The sequence below is a fragment of the Siniperca chuatsi genome, linkage group LG23, assembly GCF_020085105.1.
Source record: "Siniperca chuatsi isolate FFG_IHB_CAS linkage group LG23, ASM2008510v1, whole genome shotgun sequence".
Taxonomy (NCBI): Eukaryota; Metazoa; Chordata; class Actinopteri; order Centrarchiformes; family Sinipercidae; genus Siniperca; species Siniperca chuatsi.
The window spans coordinates 7,945,501-7,969,115 of NC_058064.1; the positions used below are offsets into that span (position 1 = coordinate 7,945,501).

A 23,615-nucleotide genomic window follows, 5' to 3' on the forward strand; every position below is an offset into this window, starting at 1 on the left:
AAACACTTTCAAAGAAACCAAAACATTTACTTTTAATCTGTAAAATTAAAATGTAGTTATAGTTACGTAAAAGGAAAAGCAGAGAACAAAAATGGACAAACCCACAATATAGTCAATTACCTAAGAGAGAATATAGTAGTTTAATTTATATATAAGTGTTCCAAAAACAATGTATATGTTTTCATCTCTCTAACTGTTGTCCTCTTCATCCTGTCTTGTATCCAGCCCAAGCAGCGCACCTCTCTGTCTTCGTCCCTGGACGTCCAGAAGCCGGTCAACCACAGCTGTGATCCCAGCGAGGTGAGTTCATCCCTGGGCTACGCCAGCTTCAGCACCAGCCCCCCTGCCAGCCCTCCACTCAGCCCAAACCAAGAGGACTCTTCAGGCTCCAACGACGACTGTCAGCTCACAGGTAAGACTCATGAAAACGGGCATGAGGGTGGGAGAGCGATTAGTGTTAAAGGCCGTCTCTCAGCCAGACGTGAGAGTGAGTGTCGGCCCTGCTGAAATACACTCTAACCTGACCTCTGACCTCCCTGTGGAGGAGGGTCAGCAGAAACACAAATATCTCCTCAAGGGGAATATCACAACATGAAAACTCTTGCTATTAGGTCACTTGACTTTCTCTGCTGCATGGACACCAAGAAAAGCAATTAAATCAAAGAATTGTTGAGATATTTAAATGTAAAGTGAATGTGAATGTTTATTATAGGGTTGCATCTAACAATTAAACGAGTCAACAGTCATCAAAATAGTTGCTGTTTATTTCTCTTTCGATTGAGTAATCAATTAATTGACTTATCATTTCAGCTCTAGTCTGCTGTGTGATTCTAAGTTCTTTGCGTATTATCACTATTATCTGGGTGGTTTGTGAAGATACATGCTGTATAATCTAGATCTTTGGAATGTGTTAGTTGTATTGTGTAGCTTAAAATGGTCATTTTCTCTCTGGAGAGGGTATGGACAGGGAGTGCAATGTAGTTAGAGTGATTGAATGAATGGAAATGAGTTAATCCAACATGGAAAATCTGTGTAGAATACCTCTCACATCCTGTGACTTAGTGAGAGGTTGGATTATGTCAGCCCTATTCAGTTATGGCATCAATAATGCATAAAGTACACATTTACTCTGAAAGTCAATATACTGAATAACTGTATAATACCTTTGGCCTTGTGGTGCATTCATTTCTTTACTTTTTAGTTGACTATTATACCGCTGCTGATCTTTTTTTATTCCTGGTGTTGAAGCCTCCTCTTTCATTCTGTGTTTGTTGCCTTAGCGCAGGTATTGTTTAAACTCTTTCTGCCTGGAAACTAAATGGAACTTTAATCCTCTTGCCCTGGGTCCCAGGAAATTGAAATCATATTTCTACTCCTGTCATACTTGAGACCAGAGCCAAGAGGAAAACCCCTTAGAGACCAACAACAGATCTTAGAAAGAACTGCTGGACTCAGTCAGACTGTGGAAGGAGTGAAGGGCACACCGTGAAAGCTGCATTTCTGTCTAAGGGGAATTAGAAATATGATTCAGAATATGCTGAAACTGACCAAAATATACTATATGACATTAGTTCCAGAAATAATTTGTGTCAATTTAGCATACATTTTTGTGATTTCAGCCCACAGTGCTATGTGAGCCCCATCTGTTTAGGAATCCAAGGAGGTTGAAACAAGCACTAAGAATAATTCTACACAGGGTTTTGACCTGTGGCTTTGACAAATGATTGGACGCAAACATGATTTATTAATGATTGACCTACTGGTGTGTATGCTAGATTGAAGAGCATCAAAAAAAGCACCACAGAGCGCCATTAAACTGGACATTGATGATTACATCTCTGCAATACTTAACCAAGTAAACCCACTTGGTACTGCACACTTATTTTTATTTTATACTTACCCACTTGGTACTTAATTTATTTGGTTACCTGTATTATAGTGTACTATAGTGTATTTTTTTATTTTTTTTTTTGCTAGTGCTTCTACTCCTTGTGTGCACTGACGTGACAGTGAGCTGCTGTAACAAAAGAGTTTCCCCTCGGGGATTAATAAAGTATTTCTGATTCTGATCAGGCCATGAAGAGAATTTCAGTGTTGAGTAAAGGCCTTGTAACACAAGAAAGTGCCAAAGCAAAGTTCATATAAATAGGTGGTGCGAGAAGGGATGTAGTGTCTAATCTCAGGGCTAGCTGAACTACTGTAGCTGGTAAGATAACTGTTTAGACACGAGCCATGAATTAGCGAATTCACCGAATGCAGTGATTTCTTTGAAATGGTTCGATTTTTACGCAAAATATAACCGTTTTAAATGCTGTGTACATTGTTTTAGAAATGTATGTATTACTATTAAATACAAATGTTTTTTCAGGTTTTGCTTTCAAAAAGGGACATTTCAAAGGTTTTTTGAGATGAAAACTCTTCTTAACTTATATATCAGTCTCAAGTCGGTTTGAGTGGAAATTAGGATGCAAACAAGCACTTTCTGTGGAAAACTCTACCAGATATCTTAAAAACTAGGCTCCAGGACATCAGCAAAAGATGCTCTCTTAGTCATGTGGAGAGTTTTTTTCAGACCAGATGAAACACTGTTAGTTTCATCTAATGACACCCCCCTGCTGAGTTTAAAAGTTTCTCCTCCAAAAAGAATATTCCTGTAATGAATGAGGTGTTTTCTCATAAGAATCTCATAATGAGGGCAGTTAGGTCTTAAATCTGCACATACGCACATTTTAGTACTTTTATTTATGTTCACATAATAAATAAAGTTACAAATACAAAATAATGCATGTTTAGTATTCACACGCATTTTTTAATGTGATTTGTATATTGGTCAAGCAATTTGACAAATGTTTTTACATAATGAATCCTAAAATAACCACAGTTTGGTCCCTGTGACCCCTGTTTGCTAACATTTTACCCCCCTCATATGGAAATACAACTTAGTACTGAGGTGTCTACACTATATATGGGTATGTAATAGTACCAGAGTTATTACAGTATTTATTATACAAAAAATAATGTACATTTTGTCGAAATTTATCAGTTTTTCACTCCACTGGACCCATCGATATCCACACGCCACACTTTGGGAACCACTGGTTTACCACCTGGTTAACTCCCGACCTTCATTTCCTTTGTGTCATTTCCTAGTTGCTCACTTCATTTGTTACCATAGCAATGAGATTCCTTGTTGTCATGGCGAAGTGGTGGCCTTGGCGATAGTTATGTGGTGACGTGGTCATGAATACTTCCTTCTCTCACCTGGGTTTCAGTCCAACTGTCCTTCACACCCGCTGCTATCAAGCACCGACAGAAGAGGAAAAGCCAGGGAAGTCGACAGGCAGGAGGCATTTGTGTGTGTGTATGCGTGCGTACGTATGCGTGTGTGTGTGTGTGTGTGTCTCTGTTTGATCCAGGAGCAGTTCAGAGGCCCAGCTAGACTTTGATCTGTGTAGTGCCTTGAACTAAAAACACATTCATTATCAATCCACAGGTGCACACACACACACACACACACGCTCTCTCACACACAAACATAAAGACCTAAAACTGAATGAGACATCTTCATCTGCTATTCTCATTGAAGCATTGCCATTATATTTATGTAACAAGAGTGTGTTATTTCCTGATTGAAACCTACATAATGAGTCTTGGGCCTGACACTGATGTGTTCTGAGGACAAAGATTGAGGAGCAATTATTGATCACCTTGTTGAAAAGCTCTCGTTTTTACTTTCAGCACACTCGGTTAATTAACTGTATATAAAAGTATTTTTTGGGAATTTGAAATTGTGGATACAGAAGAATTTCATGACTTAGAATATGTTCATGCCCTAATACTGAAGCTAGCGGTTAGTTTTTATATGTCTGGTGTGATTACTAGGGATGATTATCATTAGGATTTTATTAATTACTGCTACAGCAGTACTAATACAGCTTATCACTACTGATACTTATTGGTGCTCCTTGCTAATTTTGTGAATGAAAGAGGGACATTTTCTGATAATAAAAATGGGCATCAGAGCCACTTGTATAACCAGCCACTTTGCTCCAAAAATCCATAGCACTGACAATTTATGCTGTATTGTATCCTATTATTGTTCCATTGTTACCAGTACTACAGCCAAATTGAAATTGTCTGCCTTTTAAATCAATTAATTACATTTAAATACTTATTGCAGCACCACCTGCCAAGAAACTCACCTGAATTTCAGTATTTTTTTCATCGTAGTTTGAAAGCATGAAATGTGACCAGATTCATCTGACAGTAACAACTTGCAAATCAATTACTATTTTTCTTCTTTTTTGGATTTGCTTCAATTCAACCCACACACTCTAGTATGTTATTTTACGCAACATTTGAAAAGTTTCCGTAATATTTGCTTGAGAAAATATGATATACTGCAACTTGAGGCACTGGAGGAAAGATTGATCTCTCTCATCTTCTCTGTTGATTGATACTGTAACAGTATTGCCAAAACAGTTAAAAAGTCCATTTACATTAAGAAATTATAAAGCCTAATGTCTTATCACCACACTTATAAAAACATTATATAAGCACTACAGTGCATTATAGACACAACGTATAATGTATTATAAATATGTGAACATTTGTTTCTCTCTGACTTTCTCTGTATGTCTCTCCCTCGCTCTCCACGCCTGAAACTCCAACACCAGGAATAGATTGGCAGCCTTTTATATTTCCATTTAATTTTTTCTCAAATTTTTCCCCCTCCTCCTTCTTCTTCTGCTACTCTGTTCATCCCTCCTGCTCTCTCTACGTATTAGCTTTATACGGCCCATTGTGGGGTTGCCATGGTAACAAGTGGCTTACAGAGAGAGACAGAATCAGAGAAAGAGGGAGTGTATATATGTATTGGATGTGGATACAGAAGGCAAAGAGTTGCAGAAATCAAAGGATGCCAGTGCAAAAGAGTGGGTGAGGGAGAGAGAATGAGAGTCTTAACGTTGCAGGAGGAGGGGTGATGAACAAAAATCAGGAAAATGGAGAGAATGAAATGAGGACAAGAAAGTGAAGGAAACACTTTTTCCCCCCTGCACACCATAAAAGGTCTTTCCTTCCTTCCTCTCAACATTTGTCTCACTCCTTCTTTTTCCTCTCATTTTCTTCCTAAAAATCCTGAACTGTTCTTTGACACCAATCTAACATTTATACAATAAATCTCCGGCCCTGCAGCGGAGTATGCAGGTGTCAGCCACCTGCGTGGGCAGTTGGATAAAAAGGAGGCCTATTTATAACCCGACCCATCACTGGTGCTGCTGTTGGTGCTACGGAACTAGGGTTTACGTAATGTTGGACATTGCTTGCGAAGATATTCCCACAGTGCCCTCGGTGCAGAGTGCCAAGTGCAGTGCAGTGTTATGCAAAAGAAGTGCAACTGTTGACACAGTTGTCCTCCATGAATTATGCAGTGCCCCCTGCGACAAGTCTGTAACAAACAGGCTCAAATCTGCAGGTCTGTATTTATTCATCTGGAAGCTGTTAAGTTGCTGGAACACTTCATAGCTTCTTATACACCCCATGATGTAAATGCAAGCACAGAATTTGTTCATAATGTACTATTGTAGATTACATATTCCACTCTTTGTGTTACCTTTAATTTTAATTTAGTACCTTTTAAATTTAAAGGGAAATCCCAGTGTATGTCAACCTGGGTCTTATTCTCACGTTAATGGACATTATGACTAATGGTCATAATAACATTTAAAGCTGCACTAATCATTATTTGTATATAAACAATGGGTCAGTTGACTACATGTACATATAACATGAAAGTGGTTGCTCGTAGTAAGTAACCCAAGAATTTTCACCATACTCTACAGTTCCCCTCAGCTCTATGTAGCTTTTTAGCTTCCTTCAGCTCTTTGTTTTAGTGTTGTGGTTCTCAGTGAAAAGGCTCAGATAAACCAACTGTACACTACCTGTGGAGGTGGTCGTCTGGAAGTCCCAGTAGCTGTTGTAGGGAACTACATGCAGTTGTAGTTAGCCACAACTATAGTCTCTTCTCGTGTTTGCTGCTACTTCTTTAGCACACACACAAGCTAAATCAAAAGTGAGCCACAGCCTCATACTAATGTGAAAACAGGTAAGTTACCTAAGAAATGGATCCGCTATGCTATGCAGTTTGGTACATTAACTACAGGGATTTCCAGGAGACTACTTTCTGTCTTTAGGTTTGGTCAGACTCCACATCAAGGTCCTTGCCCTGATAAACATCATTCTTGCCATAGTACACGTCCACGTTTCCCAAATCTCTACATCAGGCAGGTGTTTTATCTGTAGTTTTTATTTTTGTATTTCAAGCAGGAAATCTTCTTTCTCTCTGACTAACTCACTTAATCTCAGAGTATAAAATACTGTTGGATCTACATATATAAAATGCTGTGTTTCCTATGTGTTTTCTGACGTACAAGCATGTTTTCTTGCTTTCAAATTACCACAAAAAAATTAAATTCTCTAGAGTTGTCTTGGTCAGCTGTGAAAAACGGCTGCCTGAAAAACATGACTTCATGCTGTCTTCATAATGCAAACGGCCACAGAGGGGCAGAGTGATCGATGAGCTCTAACAGTTAATGAGCTGTAAATGGCAAAGCTCTGTATGTGTGTGAGTGGGGCTGGCTGTGTGTTTTCTTGAAAGAGTTAAGTTCATTAAATGTCCGTTGCTTAATTGAATCCTTTGTTCTCAAATATCTCACACTCCTTGTACCTTCACATCACCTCAAAACTACAAGCACACTCTTCTGCACAAATGCACAATGGGACTGTCAGCCTGCTGTGCTTAATCATTAAGTCATCCTCAAAGTAAGCATTGCCTTTGTTTGGAGCATTAATTTACTCACACGCACATACACACACACACGGTTTTGTCTTGATTTTCCATCCAATTGACATCTTTAGCTCTGTCCTTTGCTCTTTGCTACACACAATCACATTTGAAGCCACTTCCTTTTTATTTGTCCATGCCAGCATAGCATGAAGCTTAATTAAGTAAGCTGCTATTGTTGTCCACTGTATTGTCCATTAACATATTTAATTGTAATCATAGCTTAAAAGAAACAAGCATGCGCATATCATACAGTTTTCCTTTTTTTCCCACATTTTTCATGAAGCAGAAAAACAGCGGTGCTGTCTGTAGACTTGCTCTCCTCTCATATAAAATTACAGGAATTTTCCCTGCTGTTCTACTTAGGTTGAATGTGCCGAATGTGTGCCCCCTGTCGTGTGGCAGAAGGCAGATGTGATGAAATTATAGCTCTTCTCTCTGCACTTTTTCACTCAAGTGTGAGAGAGGATCAATCAAGGATAAAAGCTATTAAGTCAAATTTGATGGGTGGGAGAAGGAAAAAGGTAAAAAAACATTCAACCATTTTCTTGTGTATGCTATATGTACACACTTACATTAACTTTATCAGGTAAACCTGTACAATCTTACGCAATCCGATACAAAGCCTTGCAATCCTTTGTGAAGCTTCTAATATTCAGTTTTTGTTGACAGAGAAGTGCTGATTCAATTCTAGGTAAATCCTTAGACCGTAGTCAGTGGTGTTGAATCATATTGACAGGTGTTTCTAATATTCTGTCCTCCTTATGTATGTAAAAATTACTACAGACCTGGATCAACACCTCCCTGATACAGAGTGGGTTCATAGTCTTGCGCCTTTGGACATTGCCAGTCTTTGTAGTAAAATGTCCTCTCCAAATTGTACCGCCCTCAGAGATGTAGCTCTAATTAACAGCACAATTTCATTAATGAGCAGAATGGTTTTGATCACACATTTTGTGTGCTTGTATCATTTAGTTTTCACCTCAGGCAGTTGTGCTAATAATATTGGAAGGCTTTGTCTGTGGTGTTTGTTTTTTAGCCGTACTAGCGCCATGACTCCAGGGATGGCAATATCAGTTGGTAGGTCGGTCTTTCGGTCGGTGTCTCTATTAACTATTGGCTGGAGTGCCATTAAATTTTGTACAGGCATTCATGGTCCTCAGAGGATGAATTCTCCTGACTTTTATGATCTCCTGACTTTTGATGTAGCCATCATCAGGTCAAAATTTTAATTTGTCTAATACTTGGATTTATGACCACAAACCTGCAAAACTGTCTAATTTATTAATGTAACCCTTATCCTCCTCCTCTAAGGGTGAGGGCACCTCTAAGGATGGACATGAACAGTCTATCCAGTTTTTAATTCATACTTTACTGTGTGTGTGTGTGTGTGTGTGTGTATGTATGTGTGTATATATATGTATATATGTGTATGTATATGTATATATGTATATGTGTATACAGTGGTGTGAAAAAGTGTTTGCCCTCTTTCTGATTTCTTATTTTTTTGCATGTTTGTCACACTTAAATGTTTTAGATCATCAAACAAATTTAAATATTAGTCAAAGATAACACAAGTAAACACAAAATGCAGTTTTTAAATGAAGGTTATTATTAAGGGGAAAAAAAATCCAAACCTACATAGCCCTGCGTGAAAAAGTGATTGCCCCACCTGTTAAAACATAACTTTTTATGTTTATCACACCTGAGTTCAATTTCTCTAGCCACACCCAGGCCTGATTACTGCCACACCGGTTCTCAATCAAGAAATCACTTAAATAGGACCTGCCTGACAAAGTGAAGTAGACCAAAATATCTTCAAAAGCTAGACATCATGCTGAGATCCAAAGAAATTCAGGAACAAATGAGAAAGAAAGTAATTGAGATCTATCAGTATAAATGGAACCATGAATTCTGCTGAAAGAGAATGTCCGGCCATCTGTTCGTGACCTCAAACTGAAGCGAACTTGCTGCTAAGCCGCTAAGGGATGGGACGCACCCTGAATGGCTTACCGAAGGGCGTACAATCCTGATCATCGCGGTTAAGATAAGTGCTCCTCACCATGCATGGAGGGTTCCATCCCAAATCCAGCACCCTCAGACTGTACGCTAGCCGTAAGGAAGGCGGCCTGGAAACCCCAAGGTCAAGGTGCGAAACACCTCCAAAGGTGGTAGAGAATGACTGAGCCAAGATCCTGTGGGACTTCCAGATACAGACTGACAGAATGGTAATGTGGTGGTGGAGACTGGGAGATCCCCAACCTAAGATTGGGTTCAAAGCCCTAACAAGTGCAATCATGCTGAACGAGGCAGCGACTGACCTGAAAGATAAGATCATGGCGAGAATGAATGCAAGGCAACCCCGACGGCAATTACAACGGCTAAGTGAAGTACCATCAGAAAGTCTCCTAGAAGATGTGAATGCAGCATTGAGTGCGATCCCTACCACAACCATCACCGAAACCAATGAGCTGATATACATTTCAGCAGCAGTGATGCTCGAGATGCTTGGCTATAAGAGCAACCATGGGAGCCATGAGAAACAGTAACCACCATGGAAACAAAGGCTGGAGGCTAAAATCAAGAAAGCACGAAGACAAGTGAGCCAACTGACAGAAGCCGAGAGAGGTGCAATGAAAAAACAAGTACCCAAGAGGTACAACCAGATGCCCATACCTGAAGCACTCGAAACTGCCAAATAAAGGCTCTAAGCCTTGGCCAGCCGCCTAAAGAGGTACACGAGAGACAATGAAGCCAGAAAAATAAACCGGCTGTTCACAACTCAACCTGCGAAAGTGTACGCTCAATGGCAGGGTAATAACAGCAGAGCAGACCCACCAAGGCTGGAAACTGAACGGTACTGGAAAAGTATATGGGAGAGGGAGGCATCAATCAATCAATCAAACTTTATTTCTATAGCACCTTCCAACAACCAAAACTGAACCAAAGTGCTGTACAACATTAAAAACAAGAAAAATAATAATGATGATAATAAATAATAATAAAAGTACAAAGAGGTCAGCAGAGCACAACAGCGATGCACAGTGGCTGGTGGCTCTGAGAGAGGACCACAGCAACCTCCCTGAACAGAATCCAGTTACCATCACAGTGGCAGACATCCAAGAAAGAGTCTCAGGAAAAACTGGACAGCACCGAGCCCTGACAGGATCCACACCTACTGGCTAAAGAAGCTCACTGCACTCCTCGAGCGCCTAGCAGCACGATTGAGCCAGCTGCTAAGGGATGGGACACACCCTGAATGGCTTACCGAAGGGCGTACAATCCTGATCCTGAAGGATCCCGCAAAGGGTACAGTCCCATCCAACTATCGGCCAATAACCTGTCTTTCCACAACATGGAATCTCATGTCAGGCATCATTGCGGCTAAGATAAGTGGGCACATGGATCAATACATGAGCAAAGCACAGAAGGGCATCGGCAAAGGAACCAGAGGAGCCAAACACCAACTCCTGGTTGACAGAACAGTCGCCCAAGACTGCAGAACCCGACACACCAACCTGTGCACTGTCTGGATTGATTACAAGAAAGAAATATGACTCAATGCCACACACATGGATCATTGAATGCTTGGAGATGTACAACATCAACAGGACTCTAAGAGACTTCATTGCAAACTTGATGAGGCTGTGGAAAACCACCCTTGAGGCCAATGGCAAGCCACTTGCACAAGTGTCCATCAAATGTGGCATATACCAAGGAGATGCTCTGTCCCCACTGCTGTTCTGCATAGGTATGAACCCCCTCAGCCAAATAATCAACAAGACTGGCTATGGATACCGACTCAGGAATGGGGCCACCATCAGTCACCTCCTCTACATGGATGACATCAAGCTATGCGCTATGGTGACAAAGAGAGGGAAGGTAGTCCACACAGAAGGGGTCTCACTCCCAGAAGGAACAATAGCAGACAATGAGGATTGTTATAAGTACCTTGGAATACCACAGGCAAATGGCAACCTCGAAGAGGTAACAAGAAAAACAGCAACTGCCAAATACCTCCAATGAGTAAAGCAAGTCCTAAGAAGTCAGCTCAATGGCAAGAACAAGTCCCAGGCAATAAACAGCTACGCCCTGCCAGTGATCAGATACCCTGCGGGAATAATAAGGTGGCCAAAGGAAGAGATACAGGCCACAGACGTTAAGACACGAAAGCTCCTCACCATGCATGGAGGGTTCCCAAATCCAGCACCCTGAGACTGTACGCTAGCCGTAAGGAAGGCGGCCGTGGGCTAGTGAGTGTGAGAGCCACTATCCAGGATGAAACATCCAAGATCCTCAAGTACATCAAATATAAGGCCCCAACAGATGACGTGCTCAGTGAATGTCTCAGGCAATGGGGAACAGAAGAGGAGCTCAGAGGAGGGATCATCATGGGAGGACAAACCCCTATATGGGATGTACCACCGGAACATAACTGAAGTGGCTGAAATCAAGAAATCCTACCAATCGCTAGAGCGGGCCGGACTGAAGGACAGCACAGAGGCACTCATCATGGCTGCACAGGAGCAGGCCCTGAGCACCAGAGCAATAGAGGCCCAGATCTACCACACCAGACAAGACCCAAGGTGTAGGCTGTGCAAAGAGGCCCCTGAGACAATCCAGCACATAACTGCAGGCTGTAAGATGCTGGCAGAGAAAGCATACATGGAGCGCCATAACCAAGTGGCTGGTATAGTGTACAGGAACATCTGCACGGAGTATGGACTGGAAACCCTGAGGTCAAAGTGGGAAACACCTCCAAAGGTGGTAGAGAATGACCGAGCCAAGATCCTGTGGGACTTCCAGATACAGACTGACAGAATGCTAATGGCGAACCAACCAGACATCGTGGTGGACAAACAGCAGAGGAAAGCCGTTGTGGTTGACGTGGCAATACCAAGTGATGACAACATCAGGAAAAAAGAACATGAGAAACTAGAGAAATACCAAGGACTCAGAGAAGAGCTGGAGAAGGCTTGGAAGGTGAAGGCGACAGTGGTGCCCGTGGTCATCAGAGCACTCGGGGCAGCGACCCCCAAACTGGAAGAGTGGCCACAGCAGATCCCTGGAAGAACACCAGACATCTCAATCCAGAAAAGTGCAGTACTAGGAACAGCAAAGATACTCCGCAGAACCCTCAAGCTCCCAGGCCTCTGGTAGAGGACCCGAGCTCGAAAGATGAGACCACCCGCAGAGGGTGACGGATGAAGTTTTTTTTAAATTTTTTTTTTTATGTATGTATATATATGTATGTATAATGACCACACATGCTCCATACATACTTTTTTAGCACACATGCAGGAACTCGCACACATGCCATTTTGCTTTGAGCTGATTCAGGGCTGAGATGCTACTACTGCTACAAACACATACATACATGCATCCCACACACTCAACCACATACGTAGTTAATCAGTAGTGACCTCATATCGCATTTAACTCACACCGTTCCTCTCTGTCTCACACATGAACACACACAAATGCAATTTCAATGACGCTAGTGAGAGACTGCCATCACTCCCGACTTCAGGAGACTTAAAAAATGGGTTACTGCGGTAGACAAGCCAGTTGCCGTGGCAATATACTCTGCGTACTTGAATCAGTGAATTCAATAACTGCAGACTGGCCCCTCGCTGCCTTAAGGCTGGGTTTACATACATACAGGTTATCAGACGTGAAGTAATGCTCTCAGCAGGGAGGCCTACCTCTGTCTAACCTCTGAGACTAACCTGTTTGCACCTGATAGTGTAACGCTAGCTCTGGTATCACAGAAAAAAAAAAAGATAAATATAGGGAAAACTGTTCCTCATCAGTTTAATCTTGGAACATGTTAAGCAGGAGAAATGTTTACTCGGCATTATAATTAATTAGGGGTAGAGTAAAGGAGATGCAGATTCAGGGATTATATCTTTTTCTCTCTGTGGTCACTTTTTAGATCTTGTGGCAAGTATTATTGAACCATGTGAATAGTTGCACTCAATATTTCTGATGGATTATATACACATAGTTTTTATGTAATTTCACATGTATATATTGTAATATTGTATATACATAATTATGGCATACTTTAATACATATTTTATATACCTAACATATGGAGATTGCTCAGAAGTATCTCCATGTCATGGAAATATAACTGAGCTATCTTCATGGCAACTGAGCAAACTCGATCTGCAGAAGAAGACTGGGAGATGTGGTTGAAAGCTCCAGAAAAAGCTAGACCTTGAGTCCACTACTACTAGCTCAACTACCACTCCTCTTCTTCCACTACTGATGTTTTTTTTAATTTGAATTTATTGGTCAAACTACTTTTTCCAAGGTCAACTAGGTTCAACTAGAAAATTCCAGTTACACAATGCATATGGCTTACATCAGCCTCATAGCCCAACCAGAGTCATAGCCTGGCTCCAGACCTCTGAATCACTGCTCACATGTCAGATTTGTTCAACGATTCAAATGAATGAAGTGAAACACAATAACAATTCATTCATTCGTGGATCATTTACAAATCATCAAAACCAATATATAACATCGGCATTTTGCTTGTAAGGAACAGGACTACTGATATGTTGTTTGACAGTGAGATACACTACAGCAAGTTGTTTCTAATCTTCTAACCTTTTTGGATTGTGACCAAAATGCAATGTTTACTGTGACCCCTTATCACAAATTGCATACAGTATCCTTATGAGCTATGCGCAGTCTTACCAAATAGTGATTCTTCCCTTTACTGGTTGGTTTATTTGAATAATTTTTATAGGGCTGAAGATGCAAAAGTATCCAGGGTTTCACAAAGAATAAAGCAAAGATTAGAGGAAAAACAAACAAATTGTATAAGAAAAATATGGTGTTTTTTTTTTTTTAAAGAAATCTTTTCTTTTTTATTAGTCATCTCACAACCTCTCAGATTTATCTTGTGACACCATGTGGGGTCCTGACTCCCAGGTTGGGAACCAGTTCATGCATAAGTCTAACTTAAATAGTGGAGCTAAAGCTTGTATTCACTGGGACTAATAAACATCACATCTTGGGTATAATTGAAACTCCTTTTCCCCAGTGCTACTCAGGAGTGTTTTTATGCCTTTAGCTAATGATTGTGACATTTCCAACAGCACTTGAAGGCAGCACTTATAATTCATTGAATTTCCTGTTGCCTTAACACTTTCTAAAATCAATGATCCAGACTTAATTTCCTGTCATCATCAATCCAAGCGGTGGCCCACCAAAGTCCTACATTACCATCTTGATGTGGGTTTGTTAGCATAGCCTAGCACTAACCGAGCGTTAGCTTAGGGCCAGAGGCTCAGTGAGCTGATAATGATTTATCCAGGCCTGTGGTGCTTAGGAAATAGGGCTCAGTCTTAAATCTCTGGGATGACTGACAGCTCAGATATTACTCTGTAGTTTTTAATAACAGTCAGTGCAACGCCACAAGAGATGGAGCGGTGAACATGGCACTATCAGATGTTTGGATCATCTCCTAGCCCCTCCTGCTTCCACACACACAGAGGAAAACATCTCAGTGTATGAGAGATAGTGTATGTAGTATTTATAGTGTTTGTGTGTCTGTCTGCATTCACAGACTCACGGTTCATTTTTGTCATTTACCACAAAAATGAGGGAAACGATAAAGGCAAAGAAAGATTATCTGTATAGCACTTTTCAACAACAAGGCAATTCAAAGTGCTTTACATAAGACAGAAAGACATTAAGAAAATATATAAAAGAAACACAAGGCAATATAAAACGACATTAGGAAAAGACACATGAATTGAAATTGAACAGAAGATAAAAATAATCTAAAATAGAAAAAGACAAATCAAACAGTAGAACATAAATTATAGTGCAGCTACAATGCAGTGCAAAATTTGAACAAATAGTCCAGAAGTTTAACTTAATAAAATGCAGTGGTAAACATTTTAAGCCCTGATTTCTTTGTTCCAGATATGTGGTGCATAAAAACTGAATGCTGCTTCTCCTTGTTTAGTTTTGACTCTGGGGACTGTGAGCAGAACTGTCCCAGATGATCTGAGAGGTCTGAATGGTTTGACAAACAGGAAGCCAGTGTAAAGACCTGGGAACTGGAGTGATGTGATCAGAAGATGCCATGCAGTTAAAAACACTTTAGAAAAAGCAGCAGCAGGAGGATTTCAGATGTTACACAAGGTTTTTTTTTTTTTATAGCTGACAGGATCAAGTTGTGTCATGGTAATTGAATTGGCTTTAAGTGGACGCAAGGACAGTACAGACAATAGAGACATTCATTGCATGATTTAGTGGATAAATGTTCAGGGGCTACTGACACAGGAGGGTTTGTCAGCCTGTCAACAGTAGCAAATAAGGCATATGCATTATTATTGTTTTTGGCAATGATGTCAGAGAAGGACTGCTTTGAGTTTCTAAGTTCAAAATTATGCATTCAGCTCTTTTTTTTAATTTATTTTTTACGAGCGTGGGATTTCTCCATGTTGCTTTTTTCTTACCAGAGACTACCTTTACCTAGTGGGGGCAAGGGCATCAATAACATTTGCAATTTTAGAACTGAAATTATCTACAAGATCATTAACTGAGACCCAAGGCAGATTTGGAAGAGAATGTCTGAATGAATAATTCACTGGACTTTTCAGTTATATACCGTTTTCTGATTAACTCTGAATGAACATTTGTGTTCTAAGGAATTTATATCAAATTTGCAGAATTAGTTGAGTGCATTTTGTTCATTCTACCACTTATCAAAATAGGAATCTTCTTCTCAAAATCTACTTCTGTACGAGGCAGTAGGTCCATGTCCAATAGGAGAAAGAAGAGGCATATTGGGGGTAGCAGACGTGGGGCAGGGACCCTGTCTGTCTGAGGCGTCGTCTCTTCTGTCTGCACTGATGCCAGGCAGAATTGCTTGGTGTTGATTTGAATGGCGGTGATTCGAGATGCGGCAGTGCAACTTAGTGGCATCATTAACATCACATCCAGTTCCTTAATCTCTGATCTTAGTTTGTTAGAGTTGTCCCTAAGAGGGGAGGTGGAGGGAGTAGTGTTGTCAAAAATATTGTTTTTTCGATACATATTTGATATATAGATTCTGAGTATTTGAAATGGTTTCAATCCTCATTTTCCGCACTATCGATACACCAGTACCAGCTGCGCTTTCTCGCTCTCTCTTCTCTCCGACAGCAAGTTGACACACACCGCTGCAGTGCCCACATAGCCCCGCCTCCTCAGCAATAACTCACCACAGGCCGTGGTATATTGCGGGTTTTGTTATGGTGTTTTTTGTTACTTGAAAATGCATAAGATTACAATCCTTTTCTTTTTACTTGCACTTTATTACCTTTTGAATGTGTGACAATCTCAGAGGCTTTTGAACATGTGCACTACCTCAAGAAGAATATATATTTTTTATTAATGTAAAAAAAGTTTTGTTTATTTTTACTACAGTCATTCTGCTGTTCTCTGTTACAAGCTAAGAAAATAAAAGTTGTGCCTCAATGTCATGTCATAGCCTTTGTGTTAATTTTTCCCCATGGTATCGAAAATGGTATGGAATGTCGATATTTTTCAAGGTATTGAATCAAAGTTAGAAATTCCAGTATTGTGACAACACTAGGATCCGTCTTGTCAGCCCGGGCAGGAGAAAGCTGTCTCTTTTTGTCGTCCTCGTTAACAGCAAGGTTTGTGTTAAAATGTGCTTGGTTGGGGTTGGTTGAGGCAGACAATGTGGTAATGACCGCAGGTGAATTTAATGCCAGCTTTAACCAGCGCTGCCATTTTATCAGCGAATCCCAAAAGGGGTGAGCCAGGGGAGGGTGAAGGGAGGAGGAATTAGGAGACAGGCTGTGATGTCTTGTCTTTGCCAAGGCTGCTGGGTATTCAGGGTGAATCATCTTTAGCCTGGCCGAACCACAAATGGTCCATCAGTACTTTAACTCCAGATGTGCTTGGAATAAAGATGCAGTGAGACATCTGGTTTGTGGCTATAATATTTATTTTAATGGGAACTTAAATCATTTCATGACCTTCAGTCAATGTGAAAATCAACAATAAATGAGGTTTTATTAGATTTTTGATACAATTCTCCAAAATGTTTCTTCTAGTGGACTGCTGTGCTTTTTTGTGGATTGAATGGCTTTCCTATGACAGATCAAGCCTTACTACCGTCTCCCCAGTTTCTTTTCTCTCCCAGTTTGACATATAACCTCCAGCTCCATCTCTACTCTTTCATGTCTCTCCCTCCTGCCCCCCTCTGTCAGTCAGTCCTTCATTCTGTCACTCCTTTATTTCTCTAGCCACTCCTGAGCTCTCATTTGCTTCTCTGTCTCTGTCTTTCTGCCTGTCATTCACTGTTAGATGCTCCCCACCCGCCCCCTCACTTTCCCTCCTTTTTCAGCTTTAAGGTTTTGCTGTATTGCTACAGTTTACCTCTCCATAACTCGTTTACCCTTCCACTTAAACTCTGTTTTCCATTCAGTCAAATAGCCTTCTTCACTCTCTCTATCTCTGCTTGTTTCTCCCTCACTCTGTGTCCCACTCCCTATCCCTCCCTCTATTTCAACGCTCACCTTTTCAACCTCCTCCCCCAAGTCCTTTTTCCCCCATTCTCCTCTTCTTCCCTTTCCTTCCTCTGTTTTCTTTCTGTCCATCCTGAACACTGGGCAAGAAACCGGTCGTGTTGACCACTGGCGCAGCAAACATTTATTATTATATTATTATTTATTAGGAAAGAAAAGGAAAATGGATTCAGCCCTGTCTTATCAAGGATATTTATTTTTATCTTTGCAGATGCATCTCCCCTCAGCACCTTCTAAGAATTGTTTACATTTTTTTCACCTTCCACCTGTTTAATCTTTTTCTGGATTTTGATACTGTATGAAGGGCTTCATTTAAAATTGCAATGCTTTATACACCACACTGAAATTAATTCTTACTTCTGTAAAGTGATTGCTTGCAGGAGAAATGGAGAAAATCATTTTGAAAGAGCTTTTACTTTACAGGCCAATATGAGCTTGTTGTTGTCTCAATGCAATATAACAAACTAATTCTAAGCACATGTTAAGTATACAGTGGAAAAGTTAAAAATTAAGTATATTCAAAATAATCAGCAGTCACACTAAAAACACTTGAATTTTGAGTGTGCTGTTGCTAGACAATATTGTCTCGCGTTACAATCCACAAAGGAAATGGAGGAGCTGCTCACAGCTGCAAAACATTAAAACAAATTGCAGATGGTGGTGAGAAAGCTTGAGGAAAACAAATAATTGCATTGATGTTTGTTTGTGCACATTAAGACCTTTTTCATGACATTCTGACATGTCGTAGCAGAATAAGCCAAAATGTTTTTCCTGCTATAACAAGTTTAAAAGGTCTGCTGTGAAAAAGGTTTGATATCACTGCCTGTTTGTACAAAACGGTAAAGTACATTGATTTCTTGTATACTAAATGCAAAAACAGTATACTATGACAATTTGTATATAGTACATACTGTATATAATATGGTAGATAGTAGATAGTAGTAGATAGTATGGAGGTGGGAGATATGAGTGATGAATTTTGGTTGTCATTATATTATATATGTTTTTCTTTAGACTGCACATTAGAAGTGCATGAGCTTTGTCCCAATTCCATAGCTCAGTGGTTACCAATTGGTCCAGATTTCTCCTTAGTCATTAGTTCAAGGTCCACACATAAGCTAAGTTACCACATATTCAATTTTATTTCCTAAAATGTTATAATAAACAACATGTGGGCTTAAAATACAATGAAATAAAACTTATTGAAGAAAGCGCAATTGCTTAAATATAAATAGCGCTGCAACCAAAAAAGTGCATATTATGGCTTAAAAACCAGTGACATGAAAACACTGTAAAGGCACATCATGTTTGTAGGCCAAATAATACCAAAAACAGGCCAATAAAATACTTGCTGTGCTGCAGGGTAGAGAGAAAAAAACTGGTTGGCTTGATAAATAAGGTTCCTATTAACAAAGTCTGAAGGTCTATATGCCTTTTCAATGAGTTTATTTTAAGAAAAGAAAATATCAATACACAATACAATATAAGCAGATGCTTAAATGCTGGCCTGCAAACAAACTGTGGTCAAGTTAATGGGAAAGCTGTGGATGTTTTTTGCTGTTTCTGCGAGTCTCAAAGTCGGGGGTGATGGTCGACAAAGCAACTCTAAGGTCATGTTCAATGTTTACTCTGTTCCTATGCTTAGTCTTCAGCTGAACCAGAGCTGAGAAGCCATTTTCACAAAGATATGTTGTGCTGAATGGTAGGATATGTTTGATTGCATGGGAGGCAACAGAGAGATACTCAGTCATCACAATACACCAAAACTGAGACCTCTGTGAATTTCCTTTTTAGCATACTGTCACATGAAAGCTCGACCAGCTGAGCCTCCACGTTGCTCGGCAACAGCGCATTTTCCACGTTGACTCCAAAGGGATTGCGTATCCACTCATCATCTCTGCGTTTCTCTGGAAAGTAGTTGCTAAATTGGTCCTGCATTTTAGTGAGATGTGTCATCATAGCATTTGTCAGAGCATTTCTTCCTGCGGTGTCCAGTTGTTGCATCTCATGGCAAAGGCGAAACATATAAAATCTTTGTCTGGAAACATGACCTGATCATGATCTTCCTCAGTTTTTTCAGCCTGTTCAAAAATATTGTGTTCCCTCCCATGCAGAGACACATTCAAAATGTTCAACTGTTCAAACACATCTGCGAGATACACCACTTGTGCAAGCCACGCTGCAACACTAAGCAACCCACTTTTGGGCCGCGACCCACCAGTTGGGAACTACTGCCATAACAAATACTTTTTAGATTATGTACTGTACATATTTTCCAACAAGTTCTCCAAATTAAATGACAAAATAAATAGTTTGTCCATGTCCTCTAGAACAACACATGTAAGCGTTTTCTGTTGTGACACCCCTATCGGCAGGACGACATCATTTGTTTGTGCCTTAAATAAGTACTTGGTTATGGGAGCTTCGTCATCATGGTTACAGTAATTAACACCTGGTTAAAGGAGCCGTATGTGACATTCACTGCCACTAGATCTCGCACTAGAGCACCAGCATCTCAGACCAAAACAAATGGGCGCTATGGCCCACCAGACTCCATTGGAAGAAAAAAAACAACAGTAATTTTACCATGCAGATCATCGTAAAACACACTTCATTCAAACTGGACAGAAACAAAATAAAACTCACCAAAACTTTCCACTGTTCCAACAATCCAACATCAACCCTTAATTTACCTCGTTAGATGCGAAAAAAATACTTTTTTAAATAACTAATTTATTCTGCTGTTTCATCATCTGCAATTAATGCATTTAATGGAAACCCCAGTAAGTTTTTTCTCTATAAATAGATGATAGTATAGTAGAATAGATGGTGTTTAGGTACATTGACTGAAAGCTCAATTTCAGATTTATTTCTCTCCCACCCACTCTCTTCTTCTCTGCTGGCTTCCACTGATAGGTGGGTGGTGGGAGGAAGTATATAGCTGAAGGTTTTGCCTCTCACACTTTATCAACTTGATAAAATGTTCTAATAATATAAATTGATAAACCAGCGTTTGCCTTCATTTAGTGATAATGATGATAGAGACAGATAGTGATTGATCCTTAACTTTATAGAGTTTATATACCTGTGAGTAATATTGAGACACACTTATCCTTATTTGTTGCACAAACAGACACATACATTACTGCAGTTGTTTGTCTTGAGATGAACACAACTTATCCAAATACCAATCAGTTTCTGGGCTGAACTGCTGCATGCCACAACTTGTATGTGTTTGTGTACTAGTTCCGCAATAAAAATGCAGGTATGCAGAGTGATGCAGATGCTGTTTCGCCATCTGATTCTTGGACATTTCAGCAGAAGCAGGGTAGTGAGTTACTATAAATGTGTACAGTACACACGGTATGCTTGTTCCTTAGTTTGAGCTGATATTGCCTTGGATGCCCAAGGTAAGAAACACACACACACACACACACACACACACACACACACACACACACAGAAGACAGTCAGTGAGGTGAAGCTGCAGATCTGTATGCTCAAAAAGTAATGAAGGTTAAAACAACACACAAAGGGAGGCTATTGGTTGTTTACAGGGGAAGAAGAAAAGAAACAAGACTTTTCTACTTTAGTTGAGCCAAATTCCGCTTCTGCAGTGTTATCCATCCTATAATTTGGCTGACACAAGTTGTCAGTACGTCAATATTCTCATCAGCCAACTGATGTTAGGTTTTTTCTCTATCTTTACCTGAAATACATTTTTTTCAGAAAACTTAAAAAAAAATCTTGCATGTAACTTTCCTTCTGCACTCTCTTCAAACCTTTGCTTTTACACTCACGCATATATCAGCTCTACCTCTGTAGTGCGTCTTTTTTCTGTCTAGACAAACACACACACCTGCTGATTTGATTGCTGTTTATCAGCCGTACACTTTTCCCTTGCTCTCCTGAGGGCCAAAGACACTTAGCCGCCCAAAAACTGGAAGAGATGCTCGTGCTGGGGCTCTCTGTTGCCATAACGACCAACAGGCTCACCTGTTGCCAATGGTTCTCATCTTTAAAAAGAGGGAAAGCATAGAGAGAGCGATAAAGCATTGCAAAAGAAATGCATGGTAGGGCTGAGAAAACCACATAGATAAAGAACAATGTGTAAATGAAATATAAAATATTGTAACTTACCAATGCCTTCATGGTGCTGTCAAAATGTAGGAAATATTTGTGGTAATCCCATATACCAATGTTATATTGCTTTGATTATCTACAAAAATGCTCCTTGTATGATTAATCTGACCCAAAAAGATTTAAAGTATATATTTTTAATAGCAAGTTACTTACCAGTTAAAATGTAATAACTCACAAAAATTGATTCACTGACAATATTGTCAATAATCAGCGCTATTGATCAAAGTGTACCAATCACCTAGAAGACAGTGCAGGCAAAAAAGAAGTTAAGCGCTGAGGACAAAGGTCAACACACTGTGTATTCATGCTGATCTTTTAGCTACTTAGTCCTGTTTATCCTGTAAAATGTTGAGGATTAGTCATAACTAAAGAGCTTTCAGCTTGTGTAGGACAGTTTCAGTTCATGTAACGCTTGAGGATGAGTCATTATTTAGTTTTCAACCCTCATTACCTAAATACTGTTAATGGGTGTTTAGTTTAAACACAGCAGACTGTTAAGGTGCAGTAAAATGCAACATTCACATTCCGAATTATATGAAACGGCTCTCTGTTTGAGGACTGATGTTTAATATCGTTCCACTTTCTCCCACTTTTATTCCTCCACAATAAGAGGAGCTCAAGTATCTCCCTTTTTAAATGCCGTGAATGATTCCAGTTAGTCACTCTTGTGGGGTTTTTGCAGAAAAAGCAGGAAAGTAACTTTTGCAGACTTATATTTTATGAAAGTCTCCTGCTCACATTATGTAATTGTTTCATATGGAAATGTGGCTGGACGTGCCAAGGACAGTCATGAAGTGCTAGCTAAAACTGGCTGACAACAGAGACTCTGTGTGTGTGTGTGTGTGTGTTTGTGGGGTGAGGAGGTGGCAGGCAGCAGGACTATGCGGTCAAATGACAAGATTCTAAATTCAGTGTGTGTGATGGGGGCAGTGGGGGTACATGCAGTTATTCAAGTGACAGTTTTGATTACAAGACTGTAGAGTTTGCATTCATGTGACTGAGGATAGGCAGTGTTTCTATTGATTCAAGTGACTACGTGATTGATTGTGAGACTGTTGAGAGAGTGTGTGTGAGATACTTATCAGTGGTGAGATTGTTTACATGGCCTGGTACACAATCTTAACACACAGTGACAAGAAACAGAAAGAGAGAGATCTGGGCTCGACACACAAACACACACACAGTTTTCTTTTTAACTATTTAAAGAATGTAAGGCGACAAGACAGAATATTATGTTGTATTATAGTTTGATCAGCAGATGACTGGAAAACAAAATCAGATCCTGAGAAACCTGTTGCAGGATGTTGACCATACCAGTGGTTCTGCATGTTCTATCCATTACATACAAATTGCATAGCTACAGTACACTTTATATTAGTGCTAACCCCATGTTCTTGTGTTTTAGAAATGTATGAATATGTATTTTATCCTGTTCCGCCCATTAATTTGTTTGCATTCATTCCAGTGCAATATGAAAATCCATGAGAAGACTCTTGAAAATAGTTGTGTAGTCCATGTGCTAATACTTCCAAAAACCTAAAACTGTACAACCTGCATTTGAAAGTTGTCAGTAAAACTAATAATAAGGTGTACATCATTTGTAGTTAAACCTGAATAAATTGATATTTTTTCTTTAGGCCACTTGGGCGCAGTGCAACAAAAGTACTGACATCAGTATGGTGAATGTGTTAGCAAACAGCAGACATGGAGTAACATTAGCATTAATTTGAAGTTTTGAAGTCCAATATTCAATTTTCATTTTAGCTCTGTTTCTGGTCTCCACCAACTCACCGGGGAAATATCTGGCTCTTTAGCTGCTAAATGCTCCAATATATTCCATTTTCATTTTCTTCATTAATGTTTTTTGGGGGGGGGGATTTTTTCCTTATCTGAATCGAGGGTCTAAAGATGGAGGGTGTCGTAGGCTGTACAGATTGTAAAACCCCTTGAGGCAAATTTATGATTCTTGATATTGGGCTATATAAATGAAATTGACTTGACTTGATGAGAGACTGAACCAAAGCTTTGTAGAGCTGAGTGGAACTGCAGAGTCGGGTGATAAT

The 23,615-nt window shown here is 39.9% G+C and overlaps 1 protein-coding gene across 11 annotated transcripts in view; it reads left to right on the forward strand.

The window, feature by feature from the left end:
* Window positions 1–23,615, forward strand: part of anks1b (ankyrin repeat and sterile alpha motif domain containing 1B) — a 235,707-nt gene that overhangs the window by 152,717 nt on the left and 59,375 nt on the right. For 10 of the 11 annotated variants that reach the window (XM_044185785.1, XM_044185784.1, XM_044185790.1 and 7 more), the window contains one exon: window positions 226–412. In XM_044185785.1, coding sequence (XP_044041720.1) covers window positions 226–412 — 187 coding nt within the window. Of the gene's footprint in view, window positions 1–225; window positions 413–20,700; window positions 20,820–23,615 lie in introns of those variants that run through there. The other variant, XM_044185795.1, reaches the window with a different exon arrangement.